The sequence below is a fragment of the Pleurodeles waltl genome, chromosome 11, assembly GCF_031143425.1.
Source record: "Pleurodeles waltl isolate 20211129_DDA chromosome 11, aPleWal1.hap1.20221129, whole genome shotgun sequence".
Lineage (NCBI taxonomy): Eukaryota > Metazoa > Chordata > Amphibia > Caudata > Salamandridae > Pleurodeles > Pleurodeles waltl.
The window spans coordinates 721,455,298-721,478,666 of NC_090450.1; the positions used below are offsets into that span (position 1 = coordinate 721,455,298).

The window sequence follows — 23,369 nt, forward strand, 5'->3', positions numbered from 1 at the left end:
TTATCTGGGACCGGATGCAATGATCCCCTTACTTTCTCCCTTTTGAGACTGCCAGAAAAAGTGCAACTCAATCCTATAGCTGTTGTGCTGCCCTTCATAAAATGATACAGAAAGGAGAACTAGTGTTTCCAAATAAGTGCCCCATTTTGAGGCATAAGCCTAAAGGGACAAAAAAAAAATTAAAAAAAATTGTGCGAGAATTGAGGGGTTGTAGTCCTCGGAAGTGATGGCAAGGTCAGTAGATTTGAAGACTAATAAGCAGTAGTCCTCACTAAAACAAAGTTGAACACAGATTGAGTTCAGAACAAGGGTCAATCCAGAATTGAAATCCAGAGGAAGAATCCTTGAAAACAGGAAGAATAAAAAGTAGGAAAAAAAAAATCATCAGTCACTGAAATAAATGTGACAAAAAATATTCTTTAATGCGTTGTGGCATTCTAGGAGCAGGGTGACGCCTTGCAGGAAATTGAACCACCATAATACCTTGGATAGTACAGCATAACATTATCTATGGTGACTTTATTGGATTGAGAATATGTATATGAGAGGCTTGTTTACTTTCCAGGTGGACCGAGTACTTGGGGGGAATTATGGCAACCTGCCTGTAGGTCCATGTAGGAGGATTGCCCGTAGTAAATTGTAGAATGACGTTTTCAGTTATTAGCCTTTTACAGATTAAGGCAAGCCGAGCCTCAGAAAAGATGTGCTCTTGGGGCAGAGCCACGTCTGTGACCAAAATGGGCACAAGCTCTGATGGCACTCTTCCCCCAACCACATTTCAGGAGCTCACTGTGTGGTGTTGGACCGGTACAAGACCTGTCTGATGTGCCATGCAGGATGGAGAGCCCGTGAGTGAAGTGCAGGGCCTGCATGATATATGTGGCCGGAGAGCTGCCTGGGGCCTTCCCCTGCCCGTCTTGTGCTCCGGAGGCACCGTGGTGACTGGCCGCAGGCGAGCGTGGGGCTTGCGGGCTGCGAAGTGCGGCCTGGTGTTCTGGGAGGTCCCTCTGCAACCAGTTGGGGAGCAGGCACACCACTGCCACCCGCCTGATGTTGCATAGTGAATAGTGGCACAGAAGCTCCGTCTGAGGTCTTCCCGACCTGCCTCGTGCTCCACAGGCCCTGTCGTGATGGGGGCCATGGGCGAGCCTCGGGCACAGAGCAGGGTGGCCGCATGGAGCAGCCCAGCAACATGCACTGATATCCGCGTTCTGCAGAGCGGGGCGGACTCCTACTGGTGGCCCTCCGGAGGGGGAAAGAGATGAGCCACGGAGCTGGGAAATCTCAGGCGTGTGGTCTAGATGGATAGAAGCAGGCCCCCCTGGTAAGTGCTGGTATCGCTATGGCATGATGCCTCCCTGCGCTTAGTTTGGAAAATGGGAAACTAACATCACCGGCAGCACCTACACACAATTGAGACTCGAATGCCCGGCGGCGAGAGCCCTCCATGGCGACCATGCGCTTGGACAGACCGGTATAAGTGGGTAATGATATAGCAGCTGCTCGCACTGCAAATTGCGCCCGATGACACTTAGCTGTGGTGTGCAGACCGCTACAGACTGGGGATTGGCTATATGGGGACATCCACCCACCGGGACACCGCTCAGAGCTGTGTGCGGCAGTCCGTCTCCCGTCGTCATAGTCAAGGGGGGGGGAGGAGGGGGCTCCAAGCAACAAAAAAAAAGCATACATTTGAAAAGTCACGCCATGCCACCTTGGCACATGGCAACATGGCTGAGGGTGGTGGAGGGGGAGGCCCCGGCTGTGGTGCAGCCTATGGATCTGAGCACAGTCATGGCGGAACTGTGCTCCGGGTTCCGAGTGCTAGAATCCCCCGTTTGACACAATTATATCCTGCCTGGATAATATGGGGGACAGAATATACCGGCAAGTCACCAGAATTCAGGGAGCTGAAGATCGTATCTCTCACCTTGAAGACGAAGCTAACAAAGTAGAGAAACGTCTCGAGCGACTGGAAAGCTGGGGATGTAAGGTTGCAATTAAAAAATGAAGAACTGGAAGCCTGTGGACAACCTAACAACATTTTTATCCTAGAAATTGCAGAATCCACAAACACTGGCGCCTGGACACTTTTGTAGACACCCTGCTAACTGAACTGCTAGGATGTAACAACTTCACCACCACATTTGTGGTGGAACGTGCCCCCAGAACTCTAGAGCTGCGCCTGGTGCGCCACTGAGACCTATCTTGGCCCTCATACTAAATTCAGGACCGCAGTGCTGCCCTACGCCTGAAAAGAGAGAAAGGCCCCTTGCAGTATCAGGGTATGTTGGTGTCAATATTCCTTCATTTCATGATCGCTGTCCAGGAGGCATGGCACAAGTTTACAGAAGCGATAATACTGCTGCGTAAATTAGGGGTTCGATATGGAATGCTATATCCAGCATGCCTGCAAGTTGACATTAATGGTAAGGCACGCATCTTGGAGAACCCCTCCGATGCTCTCGCGCTTTGTACAAACATTGCTAACATTGTTCCTGCCAGACACACATAACTCATCCAGTATGGACCTGTTCCCGGGGGAATAGCTAAGCTGAACTGGGCACAGGGGGTGGCGGGGTATGGGCAATGGTGGGCACGGCCTACATGCATCCCGAAATGTGAGTGAGTCACCAAAGACATTAGAGATGATGCTCCGGGCCGGCGCACTGGGCTCCTCTAGAAGCTTATCACAGATACATCCTTATTCTTTGAGGAGACACCAGTTGTAGTGTTGCTTCCCACCCCCCATGGTTGATACCACATGCCTCTTCTTGGTGGGGTGGGGGGGTTATTCTTTCTATCTTTTGTTTTATGTGTTCTACTTGTTTTATTGTTGGGGATTCACCAGGCAGTTTATTGTTGGGTGTGGGTGGCAGGATGGGGCAGTGACTTTCATAATTGTCAGTTACACCTTACTGTTTTCTTGCACAGACTGCCACTACTTGTAATGCGTAGTATGTATGTACGCACGCACACTCACATCCAAATAGATGTCGGACAATGAGCCTGATGAGCGGGCTGGCCTGGAGGCCGTCCTTATATCTTGGAACATTCGATGACTGAACAATCCCCATAAGGGCAAACAGGTACTGCAGTACCTGAAAGGACACTGGACACACAGTTGTGTTTTTTTTTTTTTTTTATTTAACAAGAGACCCACCTCCTGCCACAAGACACGCACAAACTTGCAACTAGTTAGGGTCCTCACAAGTGCTTTTCCTGTTATTGCTCATAATCCTGAGGGGTCTTTACGTTGGTGCTTAAGAACCTACCATTCCACCCAGTCTCCACCTTGGCGGAAGTACAGGACAAATATATATGAGTGGCAGGATCATTGGCTGGGCACAAGGTTTTGTTGGTTAATGTTTATGCCCGAACACAGACGACCCTGTTTTTTTTTTTTTTCTCCAGGCCCTGCTGTCCTGAATAAACCAAATGGCAGCGGACCACATTATTGTAGGTGGTGACTTTAATATGATTATGTATGCACTACACGACACCACAGTGGTACTCCCCACCATCAAATCTTGCTCTTTGCGAATCCTATGGGACATCTGTGAGGCCCACGGGCAACTGTACACCTGGCGCATACAAAACACGCATACCAGGGCTTATACATTTTATTCAGCCCCACATAACACGTGGACACTTATAGGCTATTGGCTAGTCTTCACTACCACCACACTATGGATGGGCCCCATCAAACAACTACCGCGCCTGCTGTCAGGCCACTCCCCAGTCAGGCTTTCCTGTAGAATTCCGCAGTCAGTTCCGTGTGAGCGTAGGTGGAGATTTCCCACCCTAGCACTGCAAGGCATGCTCTTTCGTACCGAACTACAAAAAGCTATTACAGAATACTTTGAACTTAATAAAAGGTACAGTAACCTCTTACGCCACCTTATGGGAGGCCTTCAAGGTGTACTCTAGGGGGGAGATCTGTATAGCGAAGCACGAGGGAGTCCTGCATGATATGTGCAGTAATTTGCCCAGGGTCGAGGGAGCATTACCAGAGATGGATCGCACTGATGCTTAGTATTGCAAGCAATCTAACAGGAGCCAAAGGGCCTCCCTTGTGGTGGAGATTGGAGACCTCGCTGAGTGCGAAGCACATTACTTAGGCATGTATGCTAACACTCTGCGTTATGGGGAGGGGGAACGACCGGGCCGTACCCTGGCAAATCTACTAAAACCCTCCAGAACCTCCTCACGTATACCTGAAAAACCTATTGCTGACTGCATGCACATAAACAACACCACAGGGATATTCTACAAATTTCTCGCTTACTACACACAGCAATATACTTCCAACCAGAACGTTCGTGAATGTGCAAAAACAATTTTTGAGTGAACCATTCACATGCAAGGAAATCATCTGTGCAAAATTGGCCTTGGGTGGTCCAAGGGCCCCTGGACTTGGTTTCACCAGTGCCTTCTACAAGGCATACAAGAACATACTAGCACCACACCTGTTAGACGTATACACTGAGACACAGGAATCCGGTATATTACCACCAGCGCTGAGAGAGGCAGTAATTACGCTCCTGCCCAAGCCAGACAAAAACCGAACAAAATGAGACTCGTATCTCCCCATCTCACTGTTAAACTTTGCTAACAAAATCCTGGCTAAGCTACTAGCAATTAGACTATTCCTACTGATGGATAGCGTTCTCATCAGCCCAATCAGGCTTTGTCCCACACTGTTCGACCATCAACCTCCATACATTATTCTCCGTGTTTGAGTTTCCCCCCACCATCCCTGCAGCAGTGGCACCCCTGGACGCAGAGAAGGCATTTGATTCATTGGAGTAGCCATTTCTGGGAGCAGCTTTCCAAGAGACCCATTGGTGTGTCACCTCCAAGAAAAATATATGCTTGGAGGATTACGATTCAAAACAGGCCCATTGCTCGTATCATTATACACAGATGATTTACTACTGTTTAGGAACCGTGGGGACAATCTAGACCCCGTCTTGCAGGAGGTGGCCGGATTTGGTGCGTATTCTGGGCTACAAGTAAATTGGTCGAAGTCCGAACTCTTCCCACCACAAACACGACAATACCCAGTTGGTCGCTTTTTCAGCTGACATGGTGTGATGGACATGGCAAATCTTGGAGTGTATGTACACAGGAACAAGAACCAAGTGATTTGACTTGATTATGGGACTGTCCTTGACAGATTGTCCACACAGGTGAAGTGATGGGTCTGCCTTCCCCTATTGATGGTGGGTCATATAGCCATTATTAAAATGGTTGTCCTACCCCAATTTCTATATCTATTCACAAACATTCCTATACAGGGAGTGCAGAATTATTAGGCAAGTTGTATTTTTGAGGATTAATTTTATTATTGAACAACCATGTTCTCAATGAACCCAAAAAACTCATTAATATCAAAGCTGAATATTTTTGGAAGTAGTTTTTAGTTTGTTTTTAGTTTTAGCTATGTTAGGGGGATATCTGTGTGTGCAGGTGACTATTACTGTGCATAATTATTAGGCAACTTAACAAAAAAAAAATATATACCCATTTCAATTATTTATTATTACCAGTGAAACCAATATAACATCTCAACATTCACAAATATACATTTCTGACATTCAAAAACAAAAACAAATCAGTGACCAATATAGCCACCTTTCTTTGCAAGGACACTCAAAAGCCTGCCATCCATGGATTCTGTCAGTGTTTTGATCTGTTCACCATCAACATTGCGTGCAGCAGCAACCACAGCCTCCCAGACACTGTTCAGAGAGGTGTACTGTTTTCCCTCCTTGTAAATCTCACATTTGATGATGGACCACAGGTTCTCAATGGGGTTCAGATCAGGTGAACAAGGAGGCCATGTCATTAGATTTCCTTCTTTTATACCCTTTCTTGCCAGCCACGCTGTGGAGTACTTGGACGCGTGTGATGGAGCATTGCCCTGCATGAAAATCATGTTTTTCTTGAAGGATGCAGACTTCTTCCTGTACCACTGCTTGAAGAAGGTGTCTTCCAGGAACTGGCAGTAGGACTGGGAGTTGAGCTTGACTCCATCCTCAACCCGAAAAGGCCCCACAAGCTCATCTTTGATGATACCAGCCCAAACCAGTACTCCACCTCCACCTTGCTGGCGTCTGAGTCGGACTGGAGCTCTCTGCCCTTTACCAATCCAGCCACGGGCCCATCCATCTGGCCCATCAAGACTCACTCTCATTTCATCAGTCCATAAAACCTTAGAAAAATCAGTCTTGAGATATTTCTTGACCCAGTCTTGACGTTTCAGCTTGTGTGTCTTGTTCAGTGGTGGTCGTCTTTCAGCCTTTCTTACCTTGGCCATGTCTCTGAGTATTGCACACCTTGTGCTTTTGGGCACTCCAGTGATGTTGCAGCTCTGAAATATGGCCAAACTGGTGGCAAGTGGCATCGTGGCAGCTGCACGCTTGACTTTTCTCAGTTCATGGGCAGTTATTTTGCGCCTTGGTTTTTCCACACGCTTCTTGCGACCCTGTTGACTATTTTGAATGAAACGCTTGATTGTTCGATGATCACGCTTCAGAAGCTTTGCAATTTTAAGAGTGCTGCATCCCTCTGCAAGATATCTCACTATTTTTGACTTTTCGGAGCCTGTCAAGTCCTTCTTTTGACCCATTTTGCCAAAGGAAAGGAAGTTGCCTAATAATTATGCACACCTGATATAGGGTGTTGATGTCATTAGACCACACCCCTTCTCATTACAGAGATGCACATCACCTAATATGCTTAATTGGTAGTAGGCTTTCAAGCCTATACAGCTTGGAGTAAGACAACATGCATAAAGAGGATGATGTGGTCAAAATACTCATTTGCCTAATAATTCTGCACTCCCTGTACTGCTCTACAATTAGTTCCTCTGGGAACTTAGTTACACAACTGATCTGGGCGAATAAACGTCCCAGGATCCGCTGGGCATTTTAAATAAATACCGTAGTCGGCAGGATTAAGTGTGCAGCATAGGAGCAACCTCTACCAAATAAGGTAGAGTTATTATCCCGGGGTCTTTAGCAGGTGTATTCTAAGTAGGAAATCTTAATTTATCCACCAGAAATGTTGAAATGAAAGGCAGGGTGACCCAGGGTTTTGTGCCTGTGACATTCAGGCCTGAAAACTTGCATTGGTCAGAGGTGTAGACCACAAAGAAAACTTTGACCAAATTATTATTATTTTTTTCCCTTCAGTTGTCCTCCATGCTCTGAATAAAAAAACCTGGTAAGATGCACTACTGTATTTAAATAAGGGCTTACCTTTTAGCTAGCAATGATTTTCATTATGTAAACACATTGTACTTCTTTTGGACTACTTGGCTGGAGGCTCAATACGCTAGTCCAGAGGGGCAGCCTACTAGGAACAGAGTTCTGTATAGTGTCATCCCTTTTATGGATTGGCACACACAAACCTAGACACTAGAGAAACCACCTACACCAACCTTGAAAGGAGCTTAAAAACTCTTCCCATCACCCATTTGCTTCACCCCTGACCACAAAAGACCAGTCTGGCTTATGCCATGTGGGCAATGGCTCAAGAAAGTAAGTCACAGTGGAAGTTCAAATGAAGTGAAATCTTGCTAGCCAGACTTGAACCAAGAAGCAACTGAGTGATTAGCGTTCAGGCATGTAGAGACTCCCTCCATGTCTGCACATGTGGTGAGCCTTGGAGTTGGTGACCTGCCCCATACTCCTTCTTATACCAGGGGAGCCCTTATCACTCAGTTTCTTGCTTCGGAGTCAGACTGTTATTTCCTGTTCATGCCAGGTCTTTGGCGTAGTGCCATGTAGGCCCATTTTCTAGATTCATATTGTCTTTCTAGCTCATACAATTTTGGATTCAGTGTCATGCCCTATTGGAATGATTCCAGCTAAATTCCTTTTTGACCTCTGAACCTAGTAAAAGGAGAAGGACCAAGAGTGTCTTGTATTGCTATTTTACCAATCCCCTACTGTCTGCTTATTTTATGGTTATGAAATTATTTATTTTAAGACTAAATGCTTATACTGTGCCTTTTAGTGAGGCTACGAGATATACATTCTCCACCATATTGTTTTCGTTATAGTAGTAATTCATTCACTTTACCCAACAAACACACTGGCGTCAGTTACTTCTGTTTTAAACAGAAACAAGATGTTTTTTTGTTTTGTGTCCACCTATGGCAGTCCCATACTAAGCAAAGAAATTCAACCAGGGGCGGCTTATGTTGCCATAAACTAAAGATGACTACTGTTGTGGATGGTGTAGTTCTCAAGACAAAATGATCTACTAATGGTAAAACTACTGTTGTCTTACCCCTGCATGCAGTGTCGGGCCCTTGCACAAAATAGGTTGTGTAGCTTGTGGAATGTTAGAGAGTGTATCACATTAGCAGTAGTGCTTGGTTGTGGAGTCTGACCTGTTGAGTCCAAAAAGGTAACCACACTCTAGTCGCCAACTCTTGTATTGTCTTTGGGTCTGTTGATATTCTGGGTCAGTATTCATGGTCTGGTCAGTATAGGTGTACTCTTCTCTGCTGTAATTCTGAACTTCTGCTTGAGAATATGTTGCTCCTTATTTAAACTGCCCCACTCATACTAGTTTTGGCTGAGCCCCCACAATGAATATAAATTGCAAACCTGTAATTTTATTTCAAGGTTCATGGCAGACGTTTAAGTGAGTCCAAATGGTGAACAAGTCCACACACATCAACAGTTCTCTATTATACACTGGTATGTGGGCCCATTTGCTGTGTTAGAATGTCTTTTTTTATCTAGTCAATTTGCCTGTGGATAAATGAGTTCAATACTCATTCAACCTGAGGGGTAATTAGTCATTTTGCTTCCCAAACTATTTCCTGCAGGTAGTGGGACTGTTGTTCTGATCCTGCTCTGGGTGGTCAAACTGGACCGAGCAGGTGCTTTAAAGTGTATGTGTTTCCCCCTGTTGCGTTCTAGTAGGACCTGCCTGACTGCACACTGGGTCCCCCTTGATGCCATAGTACATGCGGAGCTATTCAGACTGACCTTTGCCACACAATTCAAATACTATATACTGTCTAGTGCCTCACTTGCTGGATTTTTACTATATTTTTTTTTTTTTTTTTTAACCAGTGTATACAGTGTCACTCTGACAAAGCAGTCTTCACCCCCAGAGGTTATCGTGAGTGATGCCTCATGCATGAAGGAATAGCCTTTCTCACCCCTCATGTTTGTTTCATGATACATTGTGTGGATTAGTCTATCTACCTTGTTCATTACATACTACTGTGAGACAAGTTGCAGATGTTTTTCTTATTGAGTTAGAAGGCTTCGCATCAAGGTTATTTTTCGGGTCTTTCATTGTCTTTTTTTTTTGTTTTTTTTTTTTTGTTTTAGGACCAGTCTTTGGCAGCAAAGATAACTTCTTGGGACTTGGTGTGTTCGTAGACACCTATCCAAATGAAGAGAAAACGCAAGAGGTAAGAGCAGTTGGAGAAGATAAACAGGATGGAATAGCGAGAGGGAGGTGAATGTGAAAAGCGACCATATGGGCATCAGTGAGATTGGTCATAAACAGTCTGCTTTCCACTCATCCACAAATGGAGTGTTTTGATGCAACTCCTCACATAAGGTTATTCTAAGATAACAGGAGGTTTGCGATGAGGCCATCCTAGGTAATCATGACTACCCTGATGCTTGGGAAAATCTGCATGGATCGAAGTTGTATATTTGTTCTTAAATGTAGTATCTAAATGTTGTCTAACGCCTCTGCCCATTTTGCCTATGCTTCGGGACACCAGTCACAAAAGAAGAGATACACTCCTGGCATGCAGGTATGTGCCAGCTCCACCCTTCCTATGGTGGCAATGCTTTACCCCCGCTTCATTTTGGGATCACCCTGCATCATTTAAGCATAAGAGACACCTAATTATTAAGTGCATGTGACTGTGTCTCAGAGCTGTGTTTGTCCGTATTAGCACCAATCGGCAATCTTGCCAATAATTCTACTCCATCATGCTAACCCCGTTGAAGACCATGCAGTTCATTGTATGCCACTAAAACGTCCTTTGTGTACTGGCATAGTTTACTATGTGATCGGTTTGCAGAGAGCAGACATGTAGTCAGACACCCTCAGCCACTGGGTGTAGTAGATGCTTCTCCTTCGCTCATAGGTGTCTGTAGAAATCTGCTTATTAGGGCAGAATCACAACAGTGCAATGTAAAACTCGTGTGTGGTTTGTTGCACAACTTCCTCTCTGTGCATGCTTAAGTTTAGCGACCTAATTGAATATCAAATCACTGCTGTTGTTACTCCACTACAACCCCAAAACGCTTCCCATGTAGACTTCCCTGCATTAACAATCTTACAACCAAACACTCACTGTAGTGTGCTTGTTGTCTGCTCACGTGCTTCAAGGGTATGAAGCACTGAATAAATGCAACTAAAATCCAGTAAAATAACAGAACATTCGTTTATAAACATTGTGCCAGTTTTTATTGTCTGTTTGTGACCAGGGTATTCTAGTCAGTTATAAACACTTGTCTTCTACACTGCCTCATTGTGTATTACTCTGCAAAAGTTTATCAGCCTACACAAAACCTTCAACTGTATCTTATGCATGAATTATCCAAATAAGTGACAGCTTATCAGAATGCAAAATTTGCCCTTTGTGAAGGACGTAAATGAGTTGTTTTTGTCTACCTTGGCATTTCAGCTTGTCTCGTCATTCAATGTATTTGAGGCCTTGTTTATTTTGCTTTTGAGGATAAATAGAGCTCTTTAACCCCTTCGCTGGGGCAGTTCGTGCTTAGGCCCTCATACATTTTTGTCCCCATAAGCTACCCATGACAACTTTGCGTTCTTTTTTTCCCCAGCGACCTTTTTTTGGCCATTGGGGCAGTTCGCGTAGGCCCTCATAACGTTTTGTTCACATAAGCTACTCACGCCAAATTTGCGTCCTTTTTTCCCCAACATCCTAGAGATTCTAGAGGTGCCCAGAGTTTGTGGGTTCCCCTGGAGGAGACCAAGAAATTAGCCAAAATACAGCAATTGTTATTTTTTTATTTTATTAAATGAGAAAAAGGGCTGCAGAAGAAGGCTTGTGGTTTTTTTTCCCCCTAAAAATGGCATTACCAAAGTGTTTGCAGTGCTACAATCGCCACCTTCCCAGCTTTCGGGAACAGGCAGACTTGAATCAGAAACCACATTTTCAACACAATTTTGGCATTTTACTGGGACATACTCAATTGTTACTATTTTTTTGTGTGCTTTTAGCCTCCTTCCAGTTAGTGACAGAAATGGGTGTGAAACCAGTGCTGGATCCCCGAAAGCTAAATATTTCTGAAAAGTAGACAAAATTCTGAATTCACCAAGGGGTCATTTGTGTAGATCCTACAAGGTTCTCCTACAGAAAATAACAGCTGAAATGAAAAAAATATTGAAATTGAGGTGGAAAAAAAGCAATTTTTCTCCACGTTTTACTCTAACTTTTTCCTACAATGTCAGTTTTTTTTAAAGCAATATACCGTTACTTCTGCTGGACTCTTTTGGTTGCGGGGATATGTGGGGCTTGTAAGCTCATCAAGAACCCTAGGTATGCAGACCCTGCGTTTTTGTTCCTCGGCTCAGCAGCCATATAGGGAAACCTACCAAACCCAAACATTTCTGAAAACTAGACGCCCAAGGGAGTCCAGGGAGGTGTGACTTGCGTGGATCCCTCACTGTTTTCTTACCTAGAATCCTCAGAAAACCTCAGTTAGCTTAAAAAAAAAAAAACATTTTTTTCCCCACATTTCTGTGTGGGATCACTGCACAGGCACAAATTTCCTACCACCCAAATTTCCCCTAAGTCTCCCGGTAAAAATGATACATTACTTGTGTAGGTGTGCCAAGTGCCTGTGACAGGGAAGAGTCAAAAACATGTCAATTGAGGGGGAACCTAAGCGGGTCCAAAAGGGCAGTTTGGAGAACAGAAACATTTTTAGGCTGACAAATGGGGCAGAATTATTATCGGTATAGATTCTACAATGCTGGGTGGTAGGAATTTTGCGGACTCCTGCAGATTCCGGAAGGTTCCCTCACAAAAATGTGGGGAAAATGTGATTTCCCACAAAGTTAGAGGTTTGGAGGGCACTGTGGGTAAGAAAATGGTGTGGGGTACATGTGAAGCACACCACCCTGGACTCACCCAGATGTTTAGTTTTCAGATGTGTCTAGTTCTTGTGGAGTTTTCTACATGGCAATGTCCCAAAGTCCAAAAAGTGAAGCCGTCACCATTCCAAGTGGGACATTTTTGAGAGTTAGACAAGCTCTCATTGCCCAAATGGAAAACCAAAACACAAAATAATCAAATGTCCTCTAGCTTGCCGTGGGATAAGATGTTTTTAGTGTGAGGGGGGGAAAGTTGAAAGACTGTTACCCTCTTTAGTTGGTGTGGCGGCATGACCATGCCCATCCTGGTTGGTAGCCACCACCTCACTATTATTTTTTAAATTAAATTCCCTGGCATCCAGCAGGCTTTGTATGGGTGTTGCCATAAGTCATGTCTGCATGCCAGTCTCCTGATGGGGTAATGGACCACGTTCCCATCTCATCGCCACACTGTGCTTTGCGAGCAGGAGTCCCATGGCCACCAAACGCCTAGCCCCCCTTCGCTACGTCTTTCATAGCCAAGCAAGCAGTGGTATGGCCAATAGACTGAGGCCTACTGTGCATTCTAATTCTAAGCATACTGCCATCCAGAATCTATGTATGCCGGGACAGGACAATGCCATATGGAGAAAGCCAGCTTCTGGCACCCTCCCCAAAATTCGGGCAGTCTGCTGTGGGTTGCAAACCATATTTCTGGAGCCTAACAGGTGTATAGTATACTCGGTTGATATATTTAAAGTGGATCAGCCTGTGCCTTCCATTCAGGAATAGAGATCTGATCTTGGCACAGCAATATTTCCATTGGGAATCAGTTAATGTAATGCCTAAATCTCTTTGTCAATCCAGTCTAGCTTTAAGTAAACTGGGCCAGTGCGCTTCTTGTGTAGGGATATTGTCTGGTGACCAGTTTCCTTTGTGCTGTTTCTTGTGCGTTTTTACCATTTTTAATCCCTTGCTTCTCTTCCAGAATAAGCTAGCATTTCTCCTGAAACACTCCTCACACGTGTCCACACCCATTATTATATTAGCTATTCCTTTAGCACTTTCAGGTGTTCCTCAAACAACATTTTTGCATTTTAGGAGCAGCTTTTCTTCACCACTCCTTGGGTCAATACCACCCACGAGCTACTTCTGCATTTAAGTAAATTAAGGGCTCTGAAATTTACAAGGTAAAGCGTCCTGGCATTGTCTCACCAGGGAGTCTTTTTGCTAATGATTATTTAGGGCAAAGAAGCTAGTTTCTACACCAGATGAAGGGCATAGGAGCAACTAGGAAGCAATAGGAATGGAAGTATTTCAGCACCTGGTAGATATGGTTTGATAATACTTGGATTATTGACAAGGTGCATTACCTAGTGTATAGGATGAAAACCACAAGGGGGTTCCAGACTCATGTCATCTTTTCTTCCTCTCATGACCTTTATTGCTCTAGTGTCATTTGTTTTCTCTCAGCGCGTCTTCCCATATATCTCTGCAATGGTGAACAATGGCTCCCTCACTTATGACCATAGTCGGGATGGCAGGCCAACTGAGCTTGGTGGTTGCACTGCTGTGGTACGCAATCTGAACCACGATACCATCCTGGTGATCCGATACGTCAAACGCAGACTCACGGTAAGTGAATTCTTTGATACAGTTTATCTCCTACAAGAATGCCTCCACAATGTTAAAGCTGCAGAAGTCCAGGCAGCAGTGCGAGCTTTCTGTATTATTGTATTCTTTCTCCACCATTACCCTGATGATGCTATTTGACTAGAGCAGCAGTTCTTAACTTTGGGTCTGCAGACCTCAGGAACCTCTACACCTACTTAGGGAGTCTGTGACTATTAGAAAGTTAAATACTATTAACAGATTGATGAAGTGTGTATGCACAAAAAAGCTAAATATATAATTGAAAATGTAAAACTCTCTGTGAATGAACTACAAATTGAAGGCTAAATATTAAGTTGTATCCTCACCTTGATTCTTGGGAGCAGTGTTGTAGGAAAGTACCCCTTTTTGACAGTCACCCACACTTTCTGCCTGGTATGTGATGCAATTTTGACAAAGTGCACTGGGTTCCTAATAAACAGGTCTCCAGTGCCAGATCTCTTTTCATAAAACTGTACAATTGTTCCCCAATTGGCAATTCTTATGCCCCCTATAAGTCCTTAGTAAATGGTACCCCTGGTACCTAGGTACTAGGGACCAAAGAGATCTCAAGGGCGGTAGAATGTACTGTGCCACCCTCTGGGTCCCCTCACCTAGCACATTAAGACAGCCATTGCAGGCTGCATGTCTTGGTGCAGCTAAAAGTCAAAACTCGACATGGCACACAGCCTGTGTGCCCTGTCCCCTAACACTATGTGCAATATATGTAAGTCACCCCTACCGCAGGCCTTTGAACCCTAAGGGCAGGGTTCATTATATTGCATGTGAGGGCATATCTGTAATAGGAGAAATGCCCCTACTGTGTCTTCGTTGATTCTTAGATATAGTTGGTGAACAAGGAAAGCCATTTTACGTACATGTGCTGGACACAAGTTCCCCAGCTACATGATGACTTCACTGAAAATAGGGATGTTTGGTATTGAATATCTTGTATTAATAAACCCTCACTGATGCCAGTAATGGTGCTATCAAACATCTCATATTAATAAACCCTCACTGCAGCAGTAATAGATGAATTAATACATGCAGCCGGAGGGTGCCTTAGAGGTGCTCCCTGAAAACCTGCCAACTACCTTTGTGGGTACTGACTAGTTTTAGCCAGCCTGTGTCCCCAAAAGCCTGGGCGGCCTGCCTGCTATGAACAACAACCCAGTATCTCCTGTAGTGCAGCGGAACTGCTTCCCTAGATCTTGCAGACACCCCTAGAAACCTAAGAAGACTTTGGACCACAAAAACCCAACGCCAGAAAGCACCAGTGCCGACTAACCCGAGCTGAGGTGGGCCAACGGTGTCAGGTCACCTCTGCACCTGTCGTCACTGGTCTGTGGAGAAGAGGACTGAAGGTGTCCCTCCATCCTCAAGCATCTCAAGACTTGAATCTACCTCTTGGTTCTCCTCAGCTAGACTCCCTGTCCAAACCTGCAGCCTGTTTTAAATTAGACTGTTTCCTATTGACTAACAGTGGGCACCTGATGCTGTACTACACTTCTGCACCCGGTCCCCACAGTGCCACCCGGGTTGACCTGTTGATGTGATCCTGACCCTTTCCCAGTACTTACCTTACGTCCAGGAGATTGTTCCCCTAAGTCACTGTACTCTACCTGAATGCAATAGTTATTTTTCCTCTCCATAGGATAACTTTGCAGCTTTCAAAGATTGCACTGTTGATGTTTCAAAACTGCAAAGATTTTTCTTGCAAAATGTACTTTCTCGATGGTATTGATTCTGGTGTTTAAACATATATGAAGATACTTGTTTCTTTGTAAATTGGTGTGGATCTCCTTTGTGAGGTTGTATGTATTTGCAGATATCTAGCACTGCTCTCTGATAAGCCTAAGGTTCCTCAACCACACTACCCCCCCTAAAAAGAGCACCTTGGCATTGCTAGAGCAACCCTCTGACCACTAGTAAGGGAATCCCTTGACTCTTTGCACGATATCTGATTTTGACTTATCAGAAGAACGGCTTTCTACAAATATACGTAAAGTAAGCTATCTAGCATTTGGACAAGTGATGACCTCAAAGGCAGCACTGGTATACGTCTATAAAGAGCATACATTGAAGCAAAGAAACAAAATATGTTTTTGTGGTTGGGTTAGAATGTGAACCTTTGCATGGCTGTATTAGCACTTTTTGGAAACCTCACTTCTTGCCTTCTCTTTGCGTCAACGAATACATCCTCAATGGCTTGCCCTGCCTGATTGACTACTTTGAACACAAATTTCTACACATGTACTGGAAAAGAATTCTAGTCCATCCAACGCCTCTAATTATCAAAAATGTCTATCCACTCTTCCTATTCTGTCTGCTGGGTCCCTGGTTGTGCTGGGAATTGTGGTTGTGGAGTCACTGCTGATAAGTTCAATTTTGCTTGCCTTAGCAACAATGGACCTAACAAAATACTTGCAGTTACGTAAGAGCGAAATGTATCATAAGAGATATAACTTCTTCCCTGGAAAAAATGATTAAGTGAACTGCCAACACTATATGCATATATTAAGTATAGTCTAGTCCTCTTGTCCTTCATGCTACGAATTTGGTCATCGTTTCTTCCCTGTAAAGAAAAGTTAAATGAACAAACTGAAATAAATAAATGATGGTCAATGGATCATCAAACTTGTTTGTCTTGATGAGCGATAGTACTTACTGCCCGTTTTTGATTATTCTGTGTTCAGTTGTGCCAGTCACTGTGGTGAGCACTCCAAAGACGTTGTGCAGATGTCTAAACCGATTATTGGATTTTCCGGAAGTACGCCTTGTTCCTGGTTGAAGTGTACGATATGCTGCCCAACTCTTTAAAATGGGTGCCAAAATGTCACGTAGCTTGTTTCTAGAGGAAGCTGGGCTTGCTCGTTGTGCGTGCCAAGCGTGGTTTATCCCCTTCACTGCCAGGCCTCTTCCCCCTCCTGTGCCGACCTTTTTTTTTTGGCCATTGGGGCAGTTTGCGCTTAGGCCCTCATAACGTTTTGTTCACATAAGCTACTCACGCCAAATTTGTGTCCTTTTTTCCCCAACATCCTAGGGATTCTAGAGGTACCCAGACTTTGTGGGTTCCCCAGAAGGAGGCCAAAAAATTAGCCAAAATACAGTAAAAATTTCGTTTTTTAAAAACAAAAAAAAACAACAAAATGGGAAAAGGGTCTGCAGAAGAAGGCTTGTGGTTTTTCCCCTGAAAATGGCATCAACAAAGGCTTTGCAGTGCTAAAATCACCAGGTTCCCAGCTTTCAGGAACAGGCAGACTTGAATCAGAAAACCCAATTTTTCAACACAATTGTGGCATTTTACTGGGACATACCCCATTTTTACGATTTCTTGTGCTTTCCATGGGCGTGAAACCAATGCTGGATCCCAGAAACCTAAACATTTCTGAAAAGTAGACACAATTCTGAATTCAGCACAGGGTAATTTGTGTAGATCCTACAAGGGTTTTCTACAGAAAATAACCACTGAAAAAAATAATATTGAAATTGAGGGTGAAATAAACTGCAATTTTTCTCTACGTTTTAACTTTTTCCTGCAATGTCGGATTTTTTTAAAGCAATATACCGTTATGTCTGCTGGACTCTTCTGGTTGCGGGGATATATAGGGCTTGTAGGTTCATCAAGAACCCTAGGTACACAGAGCCAATAAATGAGCTGCACCCTCCAGTGGGTTTTCATTCTATACCGGGTATACAGCAATTAATTTGCTGAAATATAAAGAGTGAAAAATAGCTATCAAGAAAACCTTTGTATTTCCCAAATGGGCACAAGATAAGGTGTTGAGGAGCAGTGGTTATTTGCACATCTCTGAATTCCAGGGTGCCCATACTAGCATGTGAATTACAGGGCATTTCTAAAAAATTTTTACACACTCACTTATATTTGAAAGGTAAAAATGTAGAGAAAGACAAGGGGCAATAACACTTGTTTTGCTATTCTATGTTCCTCCAAGTCTCCCGATAAAAATGATACCTCACTTGTGTGGGTAGGCCTAGCGCCCGCAACAGGATCCAAGATGGGGTGACTGTTACCCAGAATCCTTTGCAAACCTCACAATTTGGCTAAAAAAAAACACATTTTCCGCACATTTCGGTGACAGAAAGTTCTGGAATCTGAGAGGAGCCACAAATTGCCTTCCACCCAGCGTTCCCCCAAGTCTTCTGATAAAAATGATACCTCACTTGTGTGGGTAGGCCTAGCGCCCGCGACAGGAAATGCCCTTTAAGCACAACATGAACACATCCCATTTTTTGACCGAAAACAGAGGTGTTTTTTGCAAAGTGCCTACCTGTAGATTTTGGCCTCTAGCTCAGCCGGCACCTAGGGAAACCTACCAAACCTGTGCATTTTTGAAAACTAGAGACCTAGGGGAGTCCAAGATGGGGTGACTTGTGGGGCTCTGACCAGGTTCTGTTAACCAGAATCCTTTGCAATCCTCAAAATTTGGCTAAAACACATTTTCCTCACATTTCGGTGACAAAGTTCTGGAATGTGAGAGGAGCCACAAATTTCCTTCCACCCAGCGCTCCCCCAAGTCTCCCGATCAAAATGATACCTCACTTGTGCGGGTCGGCCAGGTGCCTGCAACAGAATAAGGCTAAAAAGTTGTAGAGCTAGAGGGGATAGCACAGCGAGTTGATAAGGACATATTATTCTTTTATACATCTTTAGGCTGACTGTGCTTTGGGGACCCACACAAGTGAGGTGTCATTTTACTTGGGAGACTGAGAGGAACGCTGGGGAGTAGGAATTTTGTACTTGAGCGGTGATCGTACAAACGAAAATCAGGAAAATATGCTTTTTTTTTTAAAGCAAATTTTGAGGTTTGCAGAGTCTGGGTAAGAAAATGTTGGGGGATCCATGCAAGCCACAGCTCCCTGGACTCCTTGGGTTGTCTAGTTTTAAAAAAATGTCGGGGTTTGGTAGATTTCCCTAGATGAAGGCCGCACCCAGGACCAAAAACATAGGTGCCCCCTCTCCCCCCAAACACAGGTAGTTTTGTAATATACCATTTTGATGTGTCCACATACGTCTGTGATGTGCCAAACACTAAAATTGTGAAAAGAAACGCACTTAGGTTATGTGAAAAAGACCCCTCACCCACCAACCAAGTTGGTGGCATGCTTCATCATCGGGGTCCCACCTGAGGCACCTAGCGTGTCACAGGTGTGCTGCGACGCCTGATTACAGTGGAGCAGGTTTTGTCATTTTTACCACACATACTGGTTGGATTTGGCACAAGGGTGAGTGATGGTTCAGTGTTTCAAATTTTATTAACAAGAGATTTCACAAAAATGAAATGCACTGTTAATAACTGAAAGGCCAAAAAACTGAATCAATGACTCACAGCTCGTGAGCTGTAAAGCCACAGCAAGGCACCAACTGCTTTACAGTCAATTCACACACCTTTCATACATGACATGCACAAGACCATTCACGCCGCCAGCCATGGGCCCAGCACATTACAACACTCACATCGACAGACAGCGCCACTCAAGGGCCCATCACTTACACACGCCCACATGCCTGATACCACAATCACACTAGCTGATGGGAGTGTGTGGACTGGTGTTTAGCTGGCAGTGTGTTGCAGTAGCCAACAGCAAGTCAATATGTACACCCTCAGCCAAGCCCCACTCCACACACAATGGCATCACTTTTTTTTTTTTTTTAAACCATGAAACCCCTAACTAATTAGAAATAATTACAAAACTACAAACGCAAAAGCTCTAACTAAGTACATGACAGAAATGCTAACCATGAAACTGAACACATGAAAATACAAAACAGACATGAGTTTACACTCATGGTTGTTCCCAGTAATTCTTCTGGGTGTGGTAATTCTTAAAACAACCACCCACAGACAGCCCAGGCTTTGAAGGACAATCTGGGCAGTACATTCGAGTCTCCCTCCGGATACCTCTTCGAAAACACACTCTACATTTCTTAGCTGGAAAGTCTTTTTTGGGTGTCGGAGGAATGTGCTCAGCAAAATGGCGATCTTTCAATCTAGCCACATCCTCCACCACTGCTTCTCTAGGAACTCTGGCCTGTTCCACCACAATAAGGCTCTCTATCACTGACTCCTGAAATTTCACAAATGCCATCTTTGACTCTGGAGACCTATCCTTAAACACAATAAAAGCATTAAAAGTTGCTAAGTGGATGAGGTGAATTGCTAACTTCTTATACCAAACGTAAGAATTCCCAATAGCAGTATAAGGTTCCAACCTCTGATCAACCCTACCTACATCTCCCATGTACTTATTATAATCTAACATGCACCCAGGTTTGCGCGCTTCAGCAACCTGGCCCCAAACAGTCACGGAGGAAGTACTCTCATCGTGGATGGTACTTAGCATGTAGACATCCCTCCTGTCTGAAAACTTCAAAGCTAGCATCTCATCATTCCGCAAGGCACTGCAATGTCCCCTCTGAAGTTTTTTACAGCAAGCTCCCTTGGATAGCCTTTCCGGTTACAACGAATTGTGCCACAAGCAACAGTGTCCACTCTAAACAATTCCTTGAACAACTGCACTCCAGTGTAAAAGTTATCTACATACAAATGGTGACCTTTGTTGAACAGTCGTCTACCAATTTCCCACACAATTTTCTCAGTAACTCCAAAAGTGGGAGGACAACCAGGGGGGGTCAATACTGGAATCCCTACCAGTGTAGACACGGAAATTATACACATATCCTGTACTACTTTCAGACAGCCTATACAATTCAATTCCACATCGTGCCCTCTTGCTAGGAATGTACTGCCTAAAAACCAAACGACCCTTGAAGAGGACCAAAGACTCGCCCACAGCTATTTCTTTGCCTGGAACATAGACCTCTGAAAACTGATCTACAAAATGATCAAGGACAGGCCTAATCTTAAAAAGACGGTCAGAATCAGGGTGATCTCGTGGCAAGTCTAATTCATTGTCAATAAAATGCAGCATCCTAAGAAGAAGCAAATACTGATTATGATTCCTTGTTGCAGGAAATATAGCTGTTGCCATCAAGGATCTAGTAGACCAATAAGAAGCCAGTGATGGCTTCCTTATCAACCCCATCAGAGTCAAACCTAAAAACCTTTTCATCTCCTCCAAATTTGAGGGAATCCAATGAGCAGCTCTAGAGTGCGGCCTAAGTCTAGCAGTGTTGTCCCTCAAATACTGCTCTGCATACAAATTAGTCTGCTCAACAATCTCTTCCAAAAACACATCATCCACAAATAACTCCATGAAATTGACAGGCAAAAAGTTCTCAGTATTGACTCTACACCCCGGTAGACCAGTATAGGCAGGCAACTCTGGCTGCTCCATGTTTGGGCCAACCCAAAGTTCAGGTCTTCTAACGGGAAACCTTTCAGCCCCAGGTTGCTGCACTAATGGCACATCAGTGTCCTCCTCTGAAATAGGCCCTTCATCTGCACTGAGTGTGGCTTCCTCATCAGAAGATTCCTCTCCGACAGAAACTTCACTGGCAGAATCTCTCACTTCCTCCTCTGCCTCAGATGCAGAGTCCGTCTCATAATCATGATCAGACAATGACTAAAAAAGCATACCCACCACCTGCTGAGCGGTCATCCTGCTGCTAGCCATGATCTTTCCTGCGAAAATTAACTGGACAAATGCACCACCAACAACCAGCACTGTGTAAGATAAGTAATAAAGTGTAGCTTTATTAGTAAGAGTTATAAACTCAAAAACTATACCGCTCACTTGCCTGAAAAAGCTTGAATCACCAGCAGCTACTCTGCACAGACGCAGCAATCACCAATGATATCCCACTAAAAAGAAAGAATGAAAGAAAAGCAAATTAGAAATAAGACAACACAAATATAATTGTGCACAAATCTAAGGACAATTCACACAAACCTGCATTTAGTACACATCCTACAAACATGTAATTCATGCATGGCAACAATACTCCTTTGGAGTAAATTGTTTTTACTTCCCAAAAACATGCAACTATGCAAACCGCAGGTCAACCACCGCCAAAACCGCAAGGAGCCACAGCAAAGAAAGCAAAAGCTTTCAACTAGAACAAAACAGAGGAAAAAAATTGTCACAAATGCAAATACTTCATCAGTTGAAAAACATCCCACCATCAAGCATTTAGAAATTGGTGCCTAAGTGGATTCTGCCATAGGGGCAGATGGGCCTACTAAAAAATAGGCCTATCTGTCCCAAGGAGGGCAGAAAATACCTTTAGTAGTGTGTCCCCAGGGGGAGCAACCCTTGCCCAAGGGCCCACCCACAAAAAAAAAAAAAAAAAAAAAAAAAAAAAAAAAAAACACACACACACTATCCCTGGTGCCTATGTGCCGTAAAAATAAATAGGGGACGCCCCCCACATAAACATATTAAAAATTTTAAAAAAGAAATCCCTGGCGTTCTAGTGGTTTATGCCGCCCTTGGGGGCACAGCAGCCTAAAAATAATAGGCTGATCTGTCCCCAAGGGGGGCAGAAATGGCCTTGGTACACCTGCGCCCAAAGGGGGGCATTGGGGGGGCCACCCTGGTCGGTCTCTCTCTTCCTCCATCTCCCCCTTTCCCCCTTTCTCCCTCTCAAATGGCTTCCAGTGCGACCGGCAGTGGGTAGTGTCAGCACCTGATCGCACGCTGACGTCATTACGGGGGGTGGGGGTGGAATGGGAAGGTCTTCCACTTCCATCCCCGCCTTGGGGGGTGGGGGTGAACCCCACGGAGGGAGCGCTAGCGCTCCCTCCGGGCTGCGTGCCAAGGACGTAATGGTTACATCCTCTGCACAGGAGCACTGTGCCGCGGGACGCAACCACTAACGAGGCTTACAGTAGCTCCCTGAGGCGGCATGCTGCTCCCAATAATGCTGTGTAGTATGATGCTGTGCGTGGAGTGTCCTGAACGCTGGTTGCAGGCGAGGAAGTAGCCAGCAAGTTAAATCAATAGCGATTGACCTAACGGGTATGCACTTCAATAAACCTGACTAATAACGTTTTACTTTACCTGTAATACATTTGTAAATAAATGTTACACGCTCCGCTCCGGAAGCCAAATATCGTCCGTTTATCCAGTGTTCAAGGCATAAGGCTAGGCAGAGTTTAAAAAGAAATTGTCATGTGCTGAGGATCAATTTGAAAAATGATGTTCTTTAAGTAAAGTTTATTTGTTAGTCTGGCAACCCTTTTATGTTTAATGCCACCGCACAGAGCCAAGAAAATCTTTCTTGGAATAGTCAGTCAGTCTGTGGGTTCTCAGCATCCACGCAGAGAATAATTCTGAATACCTGTTGCACTGCTAATATATCTCCAAAATGTAGTAAGACAGCTGTACTCTTCCACAGGTGTAGAGTCCTTATTAGACTGGCATATATTCTCCCTTCGCCAGTCAGCAAGTAACTGCCAGCAAATGGAACTCCCACCATTCAACCCTCTTTATAAAAACAGAGAATCTCTACAGAGTATTTTTAAGCAATAACATAAGTGCAATCCTGAACAATAACATTATAACACAAAACATGCTCCAAAATTAAATGTACAATCCTCTGGCTAAAGATCTCTCATATTGTTTCTGTATAGAGTTCGTGGCACACAAATATGTAAGATTTGTAGCAATGGTACAATAGACGAAGGGCTTAGAGGGAA

The 23,369-nt window shown here is 44.4% G+C and overlaps 1 protein-coding gene across 2 annotated transcripts in view; it reads left to right on the forward strand.

The window, feature by feature from the left end:
- The window catches only part of LMAN2L (lectin, mannose binding 2 like), an 89,459-nt gene that overhangs the window by 32,394 nt on the left and 33,696 nt on the right, over positions 1-23,369 (forward strand). The window contains exons 4-6 of one of the 2 annotated variants that reach the window (XM_069214404.1): positions 9,363-9,445; positions 9,767-9,799; positions 13,570-13,731. In XM_069214404.1, the coding sequence (XP_069070505.1) occupies positions 9,363-9,445; positions 9,767-9,799; positions 13,570-13,731 (278 nt within the window). The remainder of the gene's footprint in view (positions 1-9,362; positions 9,446-9,766; positions 9,800-13,569; positions 13,732-23,369) is intronic. The other variant, XM_069214405.1, reaches the window with a different exon arrangement.